At 39.6% G+C, this 16,031-nt stretch overlaps 1 protein-coding gene across 2 annotated transcripts in view; it reads left to right on the forward strand.

Moving 5' to 3' along the window:
* TMEM131 (transmembrane protein 131) overlaps nt 1-16,031 on the forward strand; it is a 248,473-nt gene that overhangs the window by 143,000 nt on the left and 89,442 nt on the right. For both annotated transcript variants that reach the window (XM_066377627.1, XM_066377628.1), the window contains exons 8-11: nt 3,091-3,171; nt 6,469-6,619; nt 6,721-6,777; nt 7,962-8,023. In XM_066377627.1, coding sequence (XP_066233724.1) covers nt 3,091-3,171; nt 6,469-6,619; nt 6,721-6,777; nt 7,962-8,023 — 351 coding nt within the window. The remainder of the gene's footprint in view (nt 1-3,090; nt 3,172-6,468; nt 6,620-6,720; nt 6,778-7,961; nt 8,024-16,031) is intronic.

Here is a 16,031-nt window from a genome sequence, read left to right on the forward strand (position 1 = left end):
ACAGCTGATATTTGACAAAGGAGGTAAGGAAATACAATGGAGTAAAGACAGCCTCTTTAACAAATGGTGTTGGGAAAATTGGACAGCTACCTGCAAAAAAATGAAACTAGTTCACCAGCTTACACCACTCACAAAAGTAAACTCAAAATGGATAAAAGACTTAAATGTAGGCCGTGAAACCATAAGCATCTTAGAAGAAAACATAGGCAGTAAGCTCTCGGACATCTCTCGGAGCAATATATTTGCTGATTTATCTCCACCGGGAAGTGAAATAAAAGGCAGGATAAACAAATGGGACTATATCAAACTAAAAAGCTTTTGCACAGCTAAAGACAACAAGAACAGAATAAAAAGACAAACTACACAATGGGAGAACATATTTGACAATACGTCTGATAAGGGGTTAATAACCAAAATTTATAAAGAACTTGTAAATCTCAACACCAGGAAGACAAACAATCCAATCCAAAAATGGGCAAAAGAGATGAATAGACACTTCTCCAAAGGGGACATACAGAAGGCCAGTAGGCATATGAAAAATGCTCAATCTCACTAATCATTAGAGAAATGCAAATTAAAACCACATTGAGATATCACCTCACACCAGCCAGAATGGCGCTCATCAACAAAACAACACAGAATAGTGCTGGCGAGGATGTGGAGAAAAGGGAACCCTCCTGCACTGCTGGTGGGAATGCAGACTGGTGCAGCCACTGTGGAAAACAGTATGGAGATTCCTCAAAAAACTGAAAATCGAACTGCCTTTTGACCCAGCTATCCCACTTTTAGGAATATACCTCAAGGACACCATAGAACGGCTCCAAAAAGAGAAATGCACCCCCATGTTTGTGGCAGCATTGTTCACAATAGCGAAGATCTGGAAACAGCCCTAGTGTCCGTCAGAGGACGAGTGGATTAAAAAGCTTTGGTACATATATACTAAGGAATACTACTCAGCCATAAGAAATGATGACATCGGATCATTTACAATAACATGGATGGACCTTGATAACATTATACGGAGTGAAATAAGTAAATCATAAAAAAAACTAAGAACTATATGAATCCATACATAGAAGGGACATAAAAATGAGACTCAGAGTCATGAACAAGAATGTGATGGCAACAAGGGTGGGGGAGGAGGGGTGAAGAAGGAGAGAGGGGTTGGGGGAGGGGAGGGGCACAAAGAAAACCAGATAGAAGGTGACAGAAGACAATTTAACTTTGGTGGAGGGTTATACAGACAATCAAATGTCAAAATAATCTAGAGATGTTTTCTCTCAACATATGTACCCTGATTTATCAATGTCACTGCATTAAATTTAATTTAAAAAAATTAAAAAAAAAAAGAACACTGTTGTAAGATATTGGAAGGCAAGTTATAATACTAAAGAAAAATAATACAGAAAAAAATTCTATTTTAGTCTTTGCCCGGTGCATTTCTGTGACACCACACACATCACAAACATTTAAGTTTACGCTAAAGTATTACTGTTTTCCTACTTTGTCCTTTCTATGTACCCCTAGGGAACTTTTGGTGATAAAATAAGTGAAGATTTTCCAGCTGTCCTTTTATTACTTCACTCCAGATTTGCATTTAATTAAATATATTATTTCTTATTAGGAGACATGGTTTCCTGCCATTAAAGGAAAGTCTACTGCCATAGGACTCATTTTATTCCTAGGTCTTTCCTTCAAGAGAGAGGAAAGCAGATGTCCATACACAGACTTATCTGTTCATAACAGCTTTATTTCTACCTAGTTTTAATGTTATCTTTCCAAAACTAGTAAATGATCCAGATATTCATCATTAGATGAATGGATCAAAATTCTTGCATATCCATAAAATCAAAAAGAAATGAACTATAAATACATACAACAACCTGATGGATTTCAAAATCATTACACTAAATAAAAGCAGCCAGACTTATAAGAGTATAGACTTGTGATTCTATTTATATAAAAGTGTACAAATTACAAATGAATTTATAGAGTGGCTGAGAGCAACTCAGTGGTTACCCAGTGATGGAAAGAGACAGAGGGGGACAGGTGGATTGCAAAGGGTGTGAGGAAACTGTGCAAGTTAATGGGGTATATTTCATATCATAATTGTAGTGGTAGCTTTATGGTGTATACATGTCACAATTCATTGTTCTACACATTCTGAATAAGTATAGTTTATTGTACATCATACCTCATTAAAACCGTTTTTAAAAATCATCAGTCTAGATACAAGCCACGGTTCCATTAACAGTACCTGTGATTTTGCCACCAGTAGGAACCAAATGTTTTCATACTACATTAAAATTGTTGTTTATGGACCCTGGCCTATTAGCTTAGTCACTTAGAGCGTTGTCCCAAAACTCCAAGGTTGCAAGTTTGTTCCCTGGTCAGGGCACATATGGGAAATAACCAATGAATGCAAAACTAAGTGAAATAACAAATGAATGCCTCTCCCTCCCCCTTTCTCCCCTGTTCTCTCCCTCTATCCGCTTTCCCCTTCTTCCCTTTTTCTTCCTTCCCTTCTTCCCTCCATTTCTCTCCCTCCCCTCCTGCCCCTTCCTCTCTTTCCCTATCCTTCCCCATCCTTCTCCCTCCTTCCTCCTTCTCCCTCCTTTCTCCTCCCTCCTTCCTCTCCCTCCTCCTCCTTCTTTCTCCCTCTCCCCTCCCTCTAAAAATCAATCAATAAAGAAATAAAGTTGTTGCATATGTCTAAGAATAATACACTCAATTATAGTAGATATTAGCTCTGCTGCTAGGACTTACTATAAATGCGCGAATAAAAAGCACCTGTGTTATTGTAAAAACACAAAATTTGTATTTCTAAAATTTAGTATTTGAAACAACTACACTGTTTCAAAGCTTAATATTGCCAAGTCAACTTGTTTTTGTTAGAAATACCATTGCTTACTATATCTATGGAACACTGGTTCTGGTGATATGCCTCTTTATTCTACATGTAGACCTGTAAATGTTTTAGAATCTTTTCTGATAAACAATTAGGTTATCAACCTATTTCTATGTAACAGCAAACCACACGCATTGAGGATATGATTTTGAACTTAACCATCATATACTCTTTTGTCACAGGTTGTTGAAATGTACTCTAGTGGAGGGGATCTTCACCTAGAACTTCCAACAGGTCAACAAGGAGGTACCAGAAAATTGTGGGTGAGTACTAACACATTTTTCTCATGTGTAACCACCTAAAACCAATTAATTTCTTAAATACACCAGAAGATATTTAACTCCTTATCACCTGAAAATATATGGGTGACTTTCTTTAAAATTGTCTTAATATTAAATTTATATCAAATATGTTTGAAAATTGAATGAGAGCATGAAAGAAGAGTAGTGATTTTTGGAAAAAGCCATGAAAATGGGTGGAATCTTTAACTCACTCTGTGGAAAGGAAGAAGTTTTATATGTTTATCAGAATTATACTGGTAAAATTGTCTCAGAATTTAATTGTTTATAATTTGCTGTACTAAAATATTTAAACAAAAACAAATAAACAAAAACCTGTGGGAAGGAACTATTCGATTTTTGAAGGTAGAGAATAGAACATTCAGACTTATTTTCAATAGAGGATATGGCATTTACAGAAAGAACATAGTCAAACCCTTGTGATGACTTAGAAATTTTTAAATCCTTAGGTGATCTATGTCCACCTTTAATATTGTTGAATAGTTAACAATAGTTTGGCCCTGGCTGGTTGGCTTAGTGGTAGAACGTCGGCCCAGCATTTGGATGTCCCAGGTTCAATTCCCGGTCAGGGCACACAGGAGAAATGACCATCTGCTTCTCCACCCCTTTTCTCTCCCCCTCCCCCTCTCTACTCCTCCCGTAGCCATGGCTCGATTGATTCTAGCAAGTTAACCCTGGGCACTGAGGATGGTTCTATGGCCTCCTCAGGCACTAAAAATAGCTCAGTTGCCAAGCAATGCCCCAGATGGGCAGAGCATCATCCCATAGGGGGCTTGCCAGGTAGATCCCTATCAGGGTACATGCAGGAGTCTGGCTCTCTGACTCCCCTGCTCTCACTTTAAAAAAAAATTTTTTTTAAACGATAGTTAGTGCCAGCACTTAGAAAACCACTTTTTCTTAGAGAATACTACGAAATATTAACCAAATTAATGAATATATAGTAATTGCCTTATTTGCAAAGGTAACTGCCATTGGAGAGTTTTGGGGAGCGTTTTGGTTGTTGTTGGTTTTTTTGTGTTTTTTTTAATGTCTAACTGTGCTTTAATCTAATAGGGAAAAGACATAAGTAAATGCAGTTCTTGTACCAAGGTTATTCACATTATTGGAGACATACTGAATAAGCTCTGAAGGTCAACATTCTTTCATGAATTGTGCTGTAAACACGTCACTTCTTGATTCTGTCTTCTGACCAGTCTCACTTAGGGAAAGGATGTGTGAGGCATTAATAGACTGTTGACTTAAACATTTAGAAACAAATTTGTCAGTAATTGGCTAACTACTAAGGTATATAAACACTGTCAGGTAGAAATATGTAATAGATGGTCGGTTTATATCCTTTCACAAGTGTTTTGCCTTGTAATTTTTTTTTAAGTAATAAATTGTTATTATTTGAAAAGCCTTTGGGCCTGACCAGGCAGTGGCACAGTGGATAGTGTGTCAGACTGGGATGCAGAGGATCCAGGTTCAAAACCCTGAGGTCACTGGCTTTGAGCACAGGCTCACCAGCTTGAGCGCAGGGTCGCTGACTTGAACCCAAGGTTCTCTGGCTTGAGCCCAAGGTCGCTGGCTTGAGCAAGGGGTCACTTGCTCTGCTATAGTCCCCCCGCCCCTGTCAAGGCACATATGAGAAAGCAATCATTAAACAACTAAGGAGCACAACGAAGAATTGATGCTTCTCGTCTTGCTCTCTTCCTGTTTGTCCCTCTCTCTGTCTCTGTCACAAAAAAATTAAATAAATAAAAGCCTTTGGGAGAAATAGTTTATGAAACAGTGCCTCAAAAAATTAACTATAAGCGGCCCTGGCCGGTTGGCTCAGCGGTAGAGCGTCGGCCTGGCGTGCGGGGGACCCGGGTTCGATTCCCAGCCAGGGCACATAGGAGAAGCGCCCATTTGCTTCTCCACCCCCACCCCCTCCTTCCTCTCTGTCTCTCTCTTCCCCTCCCGCAGCCGAGGCTCCATTGGAGCGAAGATGGTCTGGGCGCTGGGGATGGCTCCTTGGCCTCTGCCCCAGGCGCTAGAGTGGCTCTGGTCACGGCAGAGCGACGCCCCGGAGGGGCAGAGCATCGCCCCCTAGTGGGCAGAGCGTTGCCCCTGGTGGGCGTGCGGGGTGGATCCCGGTCGGGCGCATGCGGGAGTCTGTCTGACTGTCTCTCCCTGTTTCCAGCTTCAGAAAAATACAAAAAAAAAAAAAAATTAACTATAAGCTATTAAATTAATATATAATTTAGATAGAAGAACTAAGAGTTCACTATGTAATGTAATTGTATCTAATAAACATGAGAGAATTCAGTTTTCTAATTAGTTAAGAACTATAATAAATAGTAGCAGAGAGGGCATAATGTTTTAATACTCTGAGTAGGTACAAGAATTTATATAGTGACTCTTAATCCTATAAAGCTAGAGAGAAAGTCACTTGGCCTTGGCCTTGCCCTCTCCTCCAGCCCATTTCTGTACATGAGAAAACCCAGAGACCAAGTCAGTTCCCAGAGACAGGAAGTTGGGTGAGTGGATGGCCCTCTCTAGTGGCTCCAGGAGAGTTCCAGTCATATCCTTCCTACTTTAAAAAGTTGAGAGTAAAGGTGAGTGAAGAACAGTAAAATTTAAAGCACAAAGATTTCTTTAACTATGTCAAAGGGTATGTGCAGAGAAATTTGGGTTGCTCCAAGGAAGCCAAATTGTTCTAAAACCAGGAAAAAACTTATACTTTAAGAAAAGCCTGTTTTTTCAGTGAATCTTCTAGTGCATGTGTGAGTTTTCTCTCATTGCATGCCTGAAAATTGGTGTCATCTTCCATGCCTAGAGCCTTTCTGACCACAGTTGGTAAACTGCAGGTTTGCTTGAGAAGCTTTATTAAGTTTTAAATGAAAGGAAAACAAGAGTCTGAGCTCTCTTGGTTATCATTTTAAAAGACTCCTGTAAAAGCTTCTCTCTTATGGTGACATTCCTGTTGGTCAGAGAATTTTAGGACTGAATTTTATACCTAAACATCACAAATGCATTGAAGAACAACTGATTTTTTAGATTAATTCTACCTTTTAATGGTGATTTGGAAAGTGGCAAGGCACATTTTTCATTTTCACATCCTTCAAAATTGGAATGTGTGTTATAGTCAGTGGAATATATTTAATAATCAATGTATTTTTTCTTAGTAGTTATATAAAATAACTATGCATCTTTCTGTTGATGTCATCTTATTTAATAAACTGGTGGTTTTGCAATATTACAAAAGCTGTGCTACATTATGGCCTGTTAACTTGTCAGGAGATTCCGCCTTATGAAACCAAGGGAGTGATGAGAGCCAGTTTTTCCTCCAGAGAGGCAGATAACCACACAGCCTTCATACGAATAAAGACAAATGCCTCTGACAGCACGGAGTTTATCATCCTTCCTGTTGAGGTTGAAGTCACTACAGGTTAGTAGAGAACTGAAGACACTAAAGTTCGTTTGTTTCATTTTCACTGCATCTTACTCTGGCAACGTGACAGATAATTGTTTGCTTTTCTTTTTTCCAAGCGCCTGGAATTTATTCCTCAACAGAAATGTTAGATTTTGGTACACTGCGAACACAAGGTAAGAAAAGAGACAGTGTCTTTATGAGTCACCCCCCAAAAAAACCCCAAAAACCCTGTTTAGTACTAAATGATTCTACTTGAACTCCTTTGTAATTCAGCTTTGAAAGTTTCTTCTATGGCTTATATGATCTTGTAGAAATCTACTTTTGGGAACAGAACCTTGCAAGCTATACCCCATTCCTCAGGGTGACATCACTTACCAGATTGAGCACAAAGCAGTTTTCCACTTTTGTAGCCTAGTTCCTCACTACTTTTGGATTTTTGTTTAGTGACAGATTATTTCATTGTATTATAATGACATGATGTTAAAAAAAATTGTCCCAGATGGTCAGAAAAAGAATTCAGATTCTAAAATTGGAAACAATCAAGTTAAGGATATATTAAGGAAAACTGATAGTGTAGTTGGCCACTGAACAATAGGCATTTGAACTGCACGGGTTTATTTATATGTGGATTTTTTTTCAATAAATATATAGTTGACCCTCTGTATCTCAGGTTTCCTATCTGGAATTCAACCTTCTGGGATTCAAAAACTGTTATTTTTGAACTGTGGTTGGGGATCAGTGTAGGCAGAAGTCCAACTCCATTGTTCTCCGTCTTTTTATGTAAGGAACTGGATCATCCATAGGTTTGGATATCTGCTGGGCATCCTGGAACCAATCCGGCTCAGATACCAAGAGAGTATAGTTAAGTTTTTTGAGTCAAAAATTATACACAGGTTTTCAGCTACGTGAGGATTGGCACCCCTAATCTCTGCATTGCTCAAGGGTCAACTGTACTTATAATTTGGGTTGTCTGTCTACCATATGTAATTAAAACTTGGTTGTTTGAGATTGAAGACCCATTTTTGAATGTTAGATTCAGTTTTAATATGATCATTTCACCTTGCACAATTTTAATTTGCTTTATTGTGCTTTGCTGGAAAACTAAAAGTTTTAATGTCAATTTTACTAAAAAAGTTTTTTTGTTTTGGTCTAGTTGTTTAGGTGGGGGTAGTTCTTGTAACATACAGTATCCTTATAAGTAAGGTGATTCCTACCTAATGTTTCTTTTTATTAATGTGATGGTCATTTTATTTCACATTCTAGAATATATTCAATCTAATATCTAATAAGATAAAGATTCTAACTTGCTGTAAAACTCACCTTTCTAAGAAATATTTCTTTTCCTCAATTTTAACAGATCTACCAAAAATTTTAAATCTTCATTTATTAAATTCAGGAACAAAAGATGTACCAATAACAGTAAGTTTTTACTTACTTTTTTTCTAATTTATATATTCTTTGTTTTCAAACTTATGACAAAGTTAAAAATAAACTCTTGTGCTAAAGGAATTTTGTTTTGTGTGACCTGGTGACACCTTGATTCTAAGTGTGATGTGAGAAACCTGTACTGCCCTAACCACCAAGTTTTAAGGATGCAGAGGGGAAGGAGGCAATCTCCTCTAAATTCGATTCGAAGTTCATGAGGTTCCTATTTAGGCAAAATCATATAAAGCCTGTCGATTCTGGTAAAGCCTAGTATCAGTGTGCCATGTGCAAAGAAAAACAGGAATATATCATAGATGGTTGTTAGACTTAATGTAAGTAAAAAGAAAAAAAGATTCAGATGTATTGGCAAGAGAAATTATAAAGCAAGTAGAATGCTGTTAACTTTTGTCATAGGAGTCCCTTCTAACTGGCAGCTGTTGCCCACCCTAGATAGCATACTATAAACTAGGGTCCCCGCTTTCCCTCACACACATACACAGAGCAGATGATTCTTATGCCTTATAGTAGAGTTGGGGTACCATTCGATGGTTTTAGGCAAAAATAAAAAGGACAGGGACATTCCTATTTTGCTTTAGGCACACTGCACCTCCTGGTGAGGTCCCCAAGGTACATGTGTAGGGAATAATGGAAAAGAAAAGCAGTACATTTTTATTATAACCTGTGCTGATGGCAGAAACCTAAATTCAGAGAACTCTGATGAAATGAGGAAAATCAAATGGCTTGAGACTTGAGGGCCTTTTTTTCTTTCTTTTTTTTTTTTTTTTTTTTTTGTATTTTTCTGAAGTTGGAAACGGGGAGGCAGTCAGACAGACTCCCGCCCGACTGGGATCCACCTGGCATGCCCACCAGGGGGCGATGCTCGCCCATCTGGGGCATTGCTCTGTTGCAACCAGAGCCATTCTAGCGCCTGAGGCAGAGGCCACAGAGCCATCCCTAGTGCCTGGGCCAACTTTGCTCCAATGGAGCCTTGGCTGCAGGAGGGGAAGAGAGAGACAGAGAGGAAGGAGATGGGGAGGGGTGGAGAAGCAGATGGGCACTTCTCCTGTGTGCCCTGGCCGGGAATTGAACCCAGGACTCCTGCACGCCAGGCCGACGCTCTACCACTGAGCCAACCTCCAGGGCTGAGACTTGAGGGACTTTTGCCCATCCACGCCAAACCCAGAGATTACTGCCAGGTGGTGGAGTAGAAACCAAAGAGAGGAGAATATACAAACCCCATACAAAGAAGCAAGAGGTTGTCATTCTAGATAACCACATTTTAATGCACAGTGACCTGTTCATTGTTGGGATCGTAGTCTAGGCAGCATCCTGCCATCTGACTTTGCATCTCCTGCTAGATGGAAGAATTTAGAGCGGGTTAGGGAAGTGGGATCTGGTAGAGAGCTTCCCTTTTATACAGAGGAGCTGAAACTGGAATTCCTGCCCCTCCAGTGTTAGGCAGGCTGAGAGAGACCTGTGAAACCATTGCCTGTGCATACTGTTGTAGACCTTGGGGTCCTAAAGGGCCTGGGACCTTTTCACAAGTGACAAGGAATACCTGGTGACACCTTGGTTCTAAGTGTGAGCCACCCTATTGCCATTGAAACAAAATGCCAGCCCTAGCCAGTTGGCTCAGTGGTAGAACGTCGGCCCAACATGTGGATATCTCTGGTTCAATTCCTAGTCAGGGCACAAAGAAGAAGCAACCATCTGCTTCTCCACCCCTCTTTCTTCCCCCTTTTCGCTCTCTCTTTTTCACTCTTTCCCCCCCTGCAGCCATGGCTCGGTTGATTCAAGCACATTGGCCAGGGCGCTAAGGATGGCTTCATGGAGCCTCTGCCTCGGGCGCTAAAAATAACACAGTTGCAAGCATCAGCCCTAGACAAGGGCTGCCAGGTGAATCCCAGCCCTGGCACATGTGGGAGTCTGTCTATCACCCCTCCTCTCACTTGGAAAAGAAAAAAATAAATAAATAAAATAAAAAGAAACAAAACACCAAAGCAGTAAGCACCAGCCTTGTCTCTTGTTCTGTTCTTTCCTCTTATTTAGTAATCTTAGTGAGTATATTTTTGTATACTTGCTTTCAAAAATATATTCATTTTTTATTTAGTGACTTATTTTTTTTATTTTAGTCCTTTGAATGATTATCATCAAAGTCTCTATGGGATGGAATTATGAGCATATCTTCCAGTAGTGACGTTTTGCATTTCTAAGAAAATATAGCAGTGACTATTCTTGTTGCACAGTTTCTTTGAATTCCTATTTATAGCAATAATTATGACTTCCTAAAAAATATATAGTGCTGATTATTACTATTACATTGAAGGGTTAGTGATTGATTTTGGTTCTTTATATTAAAGTTTTCACAAGTCTTTAGAAAAATGAGAATATAACTGTTTATAAAAGTATGAGTGTATGTTTAAAAAGTTATAAATAAATGCCCTTTCTAAAAAAGAACTATTCTGCAATAATGTGCTTGTTTCCTTGTTTGACCTTAAAATGCTGTTACTTTATGTGTTTTTTTATAGAACAAGTTGGGAATTTCTTCCTCGTTTATTTTTGGGAAGAGTTTATGAAGTTTTGGTGTTAATTCTTCTTTAAATGTTTGGTAGAATTCACCAGTGAAGCCATCTTGGCCCAGGCTTTTCTTGTGGGAAGTTTTAAAATTACTAATTCAATCTTTTTATTTTATTTAAGTTATCTAATTTGTTGGCATACCATTATTTACAATATCTTCTTATAATACTTTTTTCTTCTGTGAAGTAGGTGGTAATGTCCTGTCTTTCATTCCTGACTTTAGTAATTTGAGTCTGTTCTGTATTTTTTTTTTTAATTTTAGTCAGTCTAGCTAAAGGTTTTTTCGGTTTTCTTGATCCTTTCAAAGAACCAACTTTTGATTTTGTTAACTTTATTATTATTTTTCTCTGACATTAAAACATCCATTATTTTATGAATAGGAGTATTAGATAGTAGGAGATTCTCCTTCCCCCTCCACCAGTTTTGTCACATTTGCAAAATAAGTTAGGAAACCTCTGTTAGACTTCCCTTTACAGCATAAACACACATATCCTAGATTTACCAGTCAATGAAATGCAAAGGCCTAGGAATCACTGCTGTGTGTTAACACTTTTAGGTCTTACTTTTACCAAGAATTGTAATTCTTTTGTTCAAAAATTTCTGGCTTAGTATACCAGAGTTTCCTCTGTAATGAAATATATAATAATTCCCCTGCTAGATTTGTCCTCTTCAGCTGTGGACAGCAGTGTGTCTGCTGGGGAACCCCACCTGCCATTGCCTCTTAGAGATGTCAGATTACTTGTATTGTTTGCATGTTCTGCATGCTGTTTGTTGCTGGTTTCTTCAGTGTGTAGGAGGCTTTCGCACAAAGAGTGTCAGAATGCGAACTTACATGCTTATTGGGCAAACTTTAGGCCTGCAGTCCCTTCTCCAAATTCGAGGGCTTAGAGATTTGATGGGCAAGTGCCTTCACATAGCCCAAGCAGTCTGCTCCAACGTTTTACATACAACATATAGACTGAAGCAAATGTCTTTTTCTTTTTTTTTTTTCTTTTTCTGAAGCTGGAAACGGGGAGAGACAGTCAGACAGACTCCCGCATGCGCCTGACCGGGATCCACCCGGCACGCCCACCAGGGGCGACGCTCTGCCCACCAGGGGGCGATGCTCTGCCCCTCCGGGGAGTCTCTCTGCCGCGACCAGAGCCTCTCTAGCGCCTGGGGTAGAGGCCAAGGAGCCATCCCCAGCGTCCGGGCCATCTTTGCTCCAATGGAGCCTTGGCTGCGGGAGGGGAAGAGAGAGACAGAGAGGAAGGAGGGGGTGGGGGTGGAGAAGCAAATGGGCGCTTCTCCTATGTGCCCTGGCCAGGAATCGAACCCGGGTCCCCTGCACACCAGGGTGACGCTCTACCGCTGAGCCAACTTGCCAGGGCTGCAAATGTCTTTTTCAATAAACATTTCATAGAAAAATGAAATAAGCAATTCTAAGAATATTAATGAAAAAAATGTAGTGTTCACCATTTATGATGGAATTAAATAGGCCAATGTACCCACTTTTCTCTTCTTTTTTCTCTATGTGTCAAGCACCATGCGATATTCTTTGCAGAGATTACCTCACTTAATACAACAATTCTTTTTTCTTCTTTTTTTTAAGTAAGAGGAGGAGAGATATACAGACTCCCATATATGCCCCAACCTGGATCCATCCAGCAACCCCATCTGGGGCTGATGCTCAAGTCAGCTGAGCTATCCTCAGCGCCTAGGGCTGATGCTCAAACCAGTAGAGCCACTGGCTATGGGAAGGAAAGAGAGAGAGGAGGGGGAGAGAAGCAGATGGTCGCTTCTCCTTTTGCCCTGACTGGGAATTGAACCCAGAACATCCATACACTTGGCTGATGCTCTGTCCACTGAGCCACCAGACCAGGGCCAATACAACAATTCTATAATTTTCCAAATAGTGAAAATGAGTCAGAATTTTTTAAATGACTTATTCAACTATAAAAACTCAAAAGTTACATGAAAGTATATTAGGTATATCATGACATTTAAGTCTGTATGAATATATCATCTTAATTTCAAGTTGGTATTACTATAGTATTAAAGACCTATTGATCTATGTATATATCTGTATATCTACATCTATATCTACCTATGTATGTATTTTTTCTAATATCGAAAGCCTATACTCAGCCAATGTTCTGGCAGTTTTGTCTTATTTCCTAATTCATTTATCTCTTCATTCAATAAATATTTAATGAGCATCAATTATATGCTACCTCCTGTAAGTACTGAGAATACAACAGTGGATCAGGCAGCCAGGGTTTTACAACATCATTGTAAATTGAGCCCAGTTCTATGAAAGAAAAAAAAGAGAATGGCTTGTAAGGGGGTGGGGAGCTGGTTTAGATAGGGTTGCCTTTGAGGAACTGAAACTGTCATTTGAGGTCATAGCTGATAACTAAGAAGTAGGCACTCATAAGAAAAATTGGTAGACAGGTGTTCCCTGCACAGGTAGCAAGTGCAAAGGCATGAGGCAGGAGCAGCTTTGGCTGTCGTGGGAGACACCAAGAGGTTGAATGAAAAAAGGTCAGGGTGGGAGAATCACACAGGGCTCTTGGGGCTCTGCAGCATGTTTAGATTTTATTATAAGTGAGAAAACAAAACTTTAAGCATTTATTTGTAAAAGGTCATTGAAATTACTTTCTGGAAATGAACTGCATGCATAAGTTAGAAATATTTTGCACTTTTCCACTTGAGAGATGGTGGTGGCTTACACTTCTCATTTATCAGCCAGGACATGATCCCATGAGTTGTATGAGAGCTTCCTAAGGCTTTTCCTGTATTTTTCTGCATAATAAGCCAGACTTAGAGACTGATGCATTTTAGAAGAGCCTCTGCTTTCCTCCATTTTACAATGTAATTTTCAGGATGGGTTCAATGTGAGGAGCTGGAAGGTTTTTAGGTTTTTTTAATTCCCCTTCAAGGAGTTCGGTCTCTTCATCTTTGTAGGTAGAGGGCTTTTAAAGCAAGCACCTTCAAGTAAAAGTTTCCCACCTGTCAGTCAGCAAGCTGCGCATGGTCAAGCCTTCCTGACATTGATCATCTAGAATGCAACTTTGGAGAATATTTAGAAAACATACATGAAACATTTTACTACATAAAATAGGGAATAAGTTTGCTTGAGATGTTCTAAGAGGATCATTTGCCTGAAGTTTCCTTGCTAAGTTAATTGATGAGTAAGATGTACTTATTCTGGCCCTGGCTGGTTGGCTCAGTGGTAGAGTGCGACCCAGCTTGTGGAAGTTCCAGGTTCAATTCCCAGTCAAGGCACACAGGAGAAGTGACCATATGCTTCTTCTCCGCCCCCCCCCCCCCCTTCTCTCTTCCTCTCCTACAGCCATGGCTTGATTGATTGGAGCACAGCGGCCCCAGGCACTGAGAATAGCTCTGTGGAGCCTCTGCATCAGGCACTAAAAATTGCTCAGTTGCGAGCATCAGCCCCAAATGCACAAAGAATTGGCCCAGACAGGGTAGTCAGATGGATCCCAGTTGGGGAGCATGTGGGAGTCTGTCTCTCTGTCTCCCCTCCTCTCACTTAAAAAAGAAATGATGTACGTACTTAATCATTTTACGAATATCTACTTTATATGAGCTTTAGCAAATTTGTGCAACTATTTTATACAATTCTTAGGTACTGGAAGGTTATTTTCCTTGTTTGTTCAAATGTTGTTTTAAATAGTTTCAGAGAGTCCTGGGCCCTTGAGTCTCTCTTGAGAGTTACTGAACATTAGTTGGGTATGAGTGTCATGAGAAAAAACTAATTATATTTAGGTCATGTGGGAGGCTGCCTTTCTTGGGAATCTAGCCAGATTTTTTCCATTTCTTGATTGTCTTCAAATAAGCAGCAGCTAAAACTGATGTTAGTATAAACATGCTATTACAAATTAATAATTATGTATTATTTTGTATTATAGCCACCAGAATAAGCCAACTATTTTAGTGTTTTGTTTTGCTTTGTTTCTGGTTCCTTAGAAAATGGGTTTTAACTGATTTAAAAGTTTTTTAAAAATGTCAGTAAGTGAAAAATTCAAACTATTTCTATTAAACCCATCAATTAAATATGTATGTGTTGACTATTAGTGCAACACAGTTCAAGGTAATAATATTAAGTATAAAATAAAGTGGTATGTTTCACCTGACCTGTGGTAGCACAGTGGATAAAGTGTTGACCTGAAATGCTGAGGTCATGGATTTGAAACCCCAGGCTCGCCCAGTCAAGACACATATGAGAAGCAACTACAATTCAATGTCTCCCGCTATCCCCACCCCATCCCCACTGCCTCTCTCTCTTCCTCCCTCTCTCTCTCTCTCTCTCTCTCTCTCTCTCTCTCTCATTCTCTTTCTCAACTCAATAAATAAAATCTCTAAAAAGAAAAAACCTAAAGTGGTATGTTTCATGTGAGAGAAACATTTTTTTCATCAACTATCCTGAGCTCTCTTACAGTGAGTATTTAATAAATATCATTGCTTAGCTGTTTCCCCTGTGGTGGTCTGCAGCCTGATAACACCCAGAAACCGTTGTGGCTGTTAGTGCCACGTGTAGTCTTTAAGCATTTGAGATGGTCAGGGACCTCTTGCTACTCTGTTGTAGTTGCTCGAGCAGGTGAGAGTTTGGAGCCACACTTTTGAGAGTCCTCTGCAAATCTTCAGAAGATTATCTCTGACAGTCTTGACCTCAGGATAAAAGTAGCTTATCTGAAAACACAGCAAAATTAATAGAATCAAAAATCTTTGTATCTAGCCTGGCCTGTGGTGGCACAGTGGATAAAGCATCGACCTGGAACCTGAGGTCACCGATTTGAAACCCTGGGCTTGCCAGGTCAGGGCACATATGGGAGTTGATGCTTCCTGCTCTTCCTCCCCTTCTCTCTCTCTCTCTCTCTCTCTCTCTTTCTCTCTCTCTTCCTCTTCTCTCTCCAAAATGAATAAATAAAAAAAATTTTTTTGTATCTAGATGGACTCTTAGAAAATATCTAATCCAATTCTCTAGGATTTTACAGATGGAAACAATCACACCCAGAGTGGATGGGCAGCTTACTTGAGCTCGTACTTGTAAACTGATCTCTGTGGGATTGTCACATGTGCTTCTGTATTGCTTCCCTTTCCTTCAGAAAAAATATTAGTGTCATAGTACAGCATAATGGAACTTATCTAGTTATGAAACATTATCTAGTTGTAGTTTATTTTATAGTTCGAACTGCTTTGAACACACACACACACGTACCCTTCAAGGAATAGAGGTTTGAACTTTAAATGGTGGCTAAACACAGCAAGCTTACTGATAATAAATATATTGATATGAGCAAATCAACACCCAGACTCAGAGATTCAAAAGCAAATGAGGAGTTGTCAGAAAGAAAGAGGAAGAAAGAGTGGGATTGCTGAGAGCCTGAGTCCAGGCACTGAGGCCTGAAGATGTCAGGCACAG

The sequence above is a fragment of the Saccopteryx leptura genome, chromosome 3 (assembly GCF_036850995.1).
Source record: "Saccopteryx leptura isolate mSacLep1 chromosome 3, mSacLep1_pri_phased_curated, whole genome shotgun sequence".
NCBI classification, from domain to species: Eukaryota; Metazoa; Chordata; class Mammalia; order Chiroptera; family Emballonuridae; genus Saccopteryx; species Saccopteryx leptura.